At 49.4% G+C, this 5,507-nt stretch overlaps 1 protein-coding gene across 1 annotated transcript; it reads right to left on the reverse strand.

Moving 5' to 3' along the window:
* Positions 1-5,021, reverse strand: LOC138797130 (oocyte zinc finger protein XlCOF22-like). The gene is made up of 4 exons (XM_069976928.1): positions 4,988-5,021; positions 4,705-4,886; positions 4,101-4,179; positions 1-2,272 (listed from the first exon to the last, which is right to left on the reverse strand). The coding sequence occupies exons 1-4, from the start codon at positions 5,019-5,021 to the stop codon at positions 1,170-1,172; spliced, it is 1,398 nt and encodes a 465-aa protein (XP_069833029.1). The 3' UTR covers positions 1-1,169.
* Positions 5,022-5,507: the final 486 nt, after the last annotated feature.

The following is a 5,507-nucleotide window of genomic DNA, read 5'->3' on the forward strand; positions in this document are numbered from 1 at the left end:
TGGGTTTATGTCACTAAGTTAAGGGCAGTATAAACTAGTGACAGAAATGCTAAATGGAGCAGTGAATTACTCACATCATTCCGGTCAGGAGTTCTCCTAATATGCAGGAGATTCGGCTTCATGCCACACAATTTCCCTCGCCCTCCAGCTGCTGATTGACAACTGTCTGCCTATACACAGCATAGATAGATAACTGCCAATCAGCAGCTAATGGACAGAGGGAGCTGGCACTCATGAATATCAAGGACTATTGAGCACATGCAAATAATGGAAAGGACTAGTTTACGGTGCTCAGAGTCATTGTTCTTCAAGAACAATCAGTATCAGTGCAGCAGAGTCCCAGAGTGGCTGTGTCAATGGCTGTGGCACACCTGTATCTCAGTACCCGTGTCAGGTATACAAAGGTCCTGCACTTTCCTTTTTTCTCCACCAGGTGTCACTATAGCCCATGTATAACACTGCACAGCTGGAGGAAAAAGTACTCAGGGGTTAATTATACATGTGTTATGTAATTCCTGTTTCATACCACGGTGTCCAGTCCTTGAGCTGAATACCTCGCTGAGGTTAAACTAGTTTTGGCCAGTTCCGTCAGTGTGCTCCTGCTGCGGCCTGTGGGGCCAGGTCCTCCAGGGACTTTATGCAAAACCTAAAATACTTCTTCCAAGTCTTTTGCTCCTAGCCCTGTCCAGCTAGTGCTAAAGGTGGTGGGGCTGTAAGGGGAAAATGGGACAACTCTATCTACCCTGGGCAGCAACTCTTCTCTGTCCAGAATGTCCAAGACAGTGGCTCGATAAGTGCGACTTAGCCGACAACTCCATTGCTCTAGCTAGGTTTCCTTAGAGGTCTCCCCGACACCTAGCTCTCCCGCTAGGTGGGGTCTGCACCACTGATTCTGTGTCACTCGGTGCTCACAAGACAGCATTAGGCGGACAATCATTCCTGTGGACGTAGGTACACCTTTTCTAAAGCCCCCACAGCTGTCAGTCCACTACTATCCTAAGTCAAGTTTACCATTCCTGGCCACCGTGACAAGTGCCTCAGCGGTACATCATCATCATCTCCCCCCAGCTAAACAGCCGCTGGCAACCCGGTATCAGGTAAAATGAAACCCAGTTATTTTCTCCTTATAGCATATAAATATTTGTTTTATAAAAACATTTTTCGCATGCTTATTCCCCCGTGTGATTTCTCAGATGATTCTTTAGTCTGAATCTTGTAATAAAGTGTTTCCCGCACTCTGGACATGGATACTGCTTCTCCACCTTGTGACCTCTCTCATGTACAATAAGATAGGATTTACTTTTAAAGTTTTTCCCACATTCTGGACAGGAGAACGGCTTTTCTCCGGTGTGATTCCTCTCATGGATGTTAAGAGTGAACTTATCTGTAAAACGTTTCCCGCACTCTGGACATGGATAAGGCTTCTCTCCTGTATGACGTCTCTTATGTGCGGCAAGACTTGATTGATTTACAAAATATTTCCCACATTCTGAACACGAAAAGGGCTTCTCCCCTGTGTGGCTTCTCTGATGTGTAACAAGACTTGATTTATCAGTAAAACATTTTCCACATTCTGTACATGAGTATGGTTTCTCTCCTGTATGACTTCTCTCATGTATAACAAGGCCGGGTTTATTTGTAAAAGACTTCCCACATTCTAAACACGAAAATGGCTTCTCTCCTGTGTGACTCCTCTCGTGCACAATAAGATGCGATTTATCTGCAAAACATTTTCCACATTCGGAACATGAATATGGCTTCTCTCCTGTGTGAACTCTCATGTGCCTCTCGAGATGTGCTTTACACGCAAAACTTTTTTCACATTCAGAACACAAATATGGCTTCTCTCCTGTGTGAGTTAGCTCATGTTTTACCAGAATCGATTTCCTTGTAAAACTTTTCCCACATTCTGAACATGAAAATGGCTTCTCTCCCGTGTGGATTCTCTCGTGTATGATAAGATTTGTTTTATCGGCAAAGCATCTTCCACATTCTGAACAGGAATGTGGCTTCTTCCTTGTGTGAATTCGTCTGTGTTTCCAGAGATCTGACCTTCTTGTGAACTCTTTTCCACAATCCCCACACTGAATCTCTTCCTCCCCTCTGTGATCGGTCCTTGTGGTGACGATCTGCGACTGGTCACTAGAAGGTTCCTTATGTTTGGGGGTATTATGTGATGCCGTTCTTCGCTGAAGTCCCAGATGTTGATTGCCGGTGAGAATCCCTTCATCTACCACTTTATAATTTCCCTCGAAGTTCTTTCCAGCATTTTCTGTTAGGGTTAAAAATAGATTTTATTATTTCCATTTTAACATGGAATAATACCATTTATATAGCGCCACCTTAGGGCGCAGCGCTGTACATAACTCCTCATCATCCGATCGCTCCCTGGCCAGGAGAATAATTATACGGAATAATACCAGAGTCTCCTCGCAGAGGTTTCCTTAGTGGGACCCCAGTACACGGCTGCAGTGCTGACCCCTGAGCCGCAGTCAGTGACAGTGATTGCTGCACAGACGGAGGAAGCAGTACCAGCACCTTTAACACTTTAACCCTTTCACTTCTTATAGCCCACCTAGGAGACATTGGGGCAGTGGGGATAGTAGTAGTAGTAGCAGCAGGAGTAGTGGGAGTGGTAGCAGCAGCAGCAGGGGTAGTAGTAGCAGCGAGGGGAGTAGTAGTAGCAGCAGGGGTAGCAGTGGGGGTAGTTGTAGTAGTAGCAGCAGGGGGAGTAGTAGCAGCAGTAGTGGTGGTGGTAGGAGTAGTAGTAGCAGCAGCAGTAGTGGCAGCGGTAGGAGTAGTAGCAGCAGTAATGGCGGTGGTAGGAGTGGGGGTAGTAGTAGGAGCAGCGGGGGGAGTAGTAGTAGCAGCAGGGGTAGTTGTAGTAGCAGCAGGGGGAGTAGTAGCAGCAGTAGTGGTGGTGGTAGGAGTAGTAGTAGCAGCAGCAGTAGTGGCAGCGGTAGGAGTAGTAGCAGCAGTAATGGCGGTGGTAGGAGTGGGGGTAGTAGTAGGAGCAGCGGGGGGAGTAGTAGCAGCAGTAGTGGTGGTGGTAGGAGTAGTAGCAGCAGCAGTAGTGGCAGCGGTAGGAGTAGTAGCAGCAGTAATGGCGGTGGTAGGAGTGGGGGTAGTAGTAGGAGCAGCGGGGGGAGTAGTAGTGGCAGGGGTAGCAGTGGGGGGACTAGTAGTAGCAGCGGGGGGAGTAGTAGCAGGAGTAGTGGCGGTGGTAGCAGTGGGGGTAGTAGTATGGGTAACGTTATTGCTGTGGCAGCTTATGTCATGACTATATATGTGGCGCCAGCCTGACTACTCCGAGACCAGCAGCATTACCTGCTCCCGAGCCGGCCGTAGAAGCAGAGCTGCCCCTGCCGGGTCCTAAAGTTTTTGCTGCATGTCGGCTCCGCTTATTATTATTATTGTTACCGCCATCATCATCCTCTTCTGATAACTCCGCCTCCATTGTGATGTGGTCCCCAACTTCTGTCCAACACACAATAATCATCATCATCATCATCATCCATTGCTATCTCAGATTGTAATATGTCCTGGGCTCCTAAACGCCATTGTGGGGTTTGGCTTCATACTGTGCCCAAGTGCTACCACTGCCACCCCAGCTACCAGTGCTGCCAACACAACAAGTGCCACTACTACCACCCCAACTACCAGCCCAGCTACCAGTGCCACTACTACCAGCCCAGCTACCAGTGCGGTGGTAGTAGAGGCCTAAAGTAATACTGTAATGTAGCTGTAAGGTGGAGCCCCCCCTTATATCCCCTGTGTAACTCCATCCTCCCATACCTGGTATAGCAGCTGCCGGCGCCTCCTCCTCCTTCACCTCACTCATACACCGGGGATCGCCCCTCATCCTCTCTTCTTCTGCTTCATCCTCCACTTTAATATTAGTCACCTGATCTCCCCCCTGATGGGACATATAGAACAATTCAGTACAATCCAGCAGACAGGAGGGAAAATCTAACACATCAACATAAGAAACCAGCAACATGTATCTATCAGCCTCATCACATCTATGAGTGCAGGAGCAACAACCACCAGCACCGGGGGGCGCTATAGAGATATAGTGCTATAGCATCAGCCTCATCTACCTGCTGATTGTCTGCTGGGACATTTCCCTCTGGACAGTCCTGGGAATACAGAGGACGGGGACACCTCTCTGGTGGATTCCTGTCACTGCCTCCATCTGTAGGGAACACACAGGGAGCCAATCCATTATACACTGCTACATGTCATCAGGAGGAGGAGGAGGAGGAGGATGGGAGGAGGATGGGGGGAGGATGGGGGGAGGATGGGGGGAGGAGGAGGATGGGGGGAGGAGGAGGAGGATGGGAGGAGAGGAGAAGGAGGATGGGAGGAGGAGGAGGAGGACGGGAGGAAGAGGAGGATGGAAGGAGGAGGAGGATTGGGGGAGGGGGAGGAGGATGGGAGGAGGAGGAGGATGGGGGGAGGAGGATGGATGGGAGGAGGAAGATGGGAGGATGAGAGGAGGAGGAAGATGGGAGGATGAGAGGAGGAGGAGGATCTAGGGAACAAAAAGAATGCACAGTCTTCTACAAGCAATGACAGTCCCCGCCTCCTTACACTGTTGATCAGACCAGAAATCCGTCTCCTGTTCTGTTTCATCTATAACTTCAACCTTGATATCCATTAAATGTTCATCCTAAACAGAGAAGAAAAAAAAAGGAAAATTACCTTGGGCTCAGTCACTTTATCACCATTATATTTTATGGAGACCTTAGCGCCATCTACCTGATGATTATCTGGACCGTCCTGGAAATACAGAGAACGGGGACATCTCTCTGGTGGATTTCTGTCCCTGTTTCCATCTAGCTGATGATCCTCTGTCTTGATGTCCCGATACCGATCCTTGTGTCCTTATTGATATAACGTGGAGGATGTGAGGCCAGGAAACCATATAAGAACGCCCCTTGGGTGAGATAGTGACAGTGATATCTATATACAGGTCTCCTCTTACCTTGTGCTGTGAGGCCGGGCGGCTGATCCTCCATCATGAGCGGCTGCTCCCCCCGGTACAGATCCTTGTGTCCTTCTACATACTCCCACTCCTCCATGGAGAAATAGACGGCCACATCCTGACACCTTATAGGAACCTGACACACACAATGATCACACAGTCATCCCCCCCAGCCTGCTGCCTCCTGGATTACTCTATCATCTCCCAGCATTCCCCAGTGTCACCTCTCCAGTCAGCAGCTCAGTCATCCTGTGGGTGAGTTCTAGGATCTTCTGCTCATGTATCAGTGATGGAGGCTCTGTGATGGGGCCCCGGGCCCTGCTCCGCCCTCCTGACTCCTGGGGGAAGGCCACACCCTCCCCCCATGTCTTCTTCACTATGGTGTAATCCTGGGGATGGAGAGAGACAATGAGGGGACTGAGCCCAGTATTCCTGCCTCCTCCTCACTACAAAGAGGAGATTGTCCCCCTGTATAGAGCTCTAGTGAGGAGGAGGAGGAGGAGACACATCTGGACTACTG

This window comes from Dendropsophus ebraccatus, chromosome 7 (assembly GCF_027789765.1).
Source record: "Dendropsophus ebraccatus isolate aDenEbr1 chromosome 7, aDenEbr1.pat, whole genome shotgun sequence".
NCBI lineage: Eukaryota > Metazoa > Chordata > Amphibia > Anura > Hylidae > Dendropsophus > Dendropsophus ebraccatus.

Excerpts from the sequence above, each read along its gene's own strand:
- LOC138797130 (XM_069976928.1), bottom strand. The coding sequence starts at position 5,021 with ATGGAGGATCAGCCGCCCGGCCTCACAGCACAAG. Across the intron at positions 4,887-4,987 it reads GCCCGGCCTCACAGCACAAG|GACACAAGGATCGGTATCGG; the intron begins GTAAGAGGAGAC and ends TATATCAATAAG. Across the intron at positions 4,180-4,704 it reads ATAAAGTGACTGAGCCCAAG|GAATCCACCAGAGAGGTGTC; the intron begins GTAATTTTCCTT and ends AGGCAGTGACAG.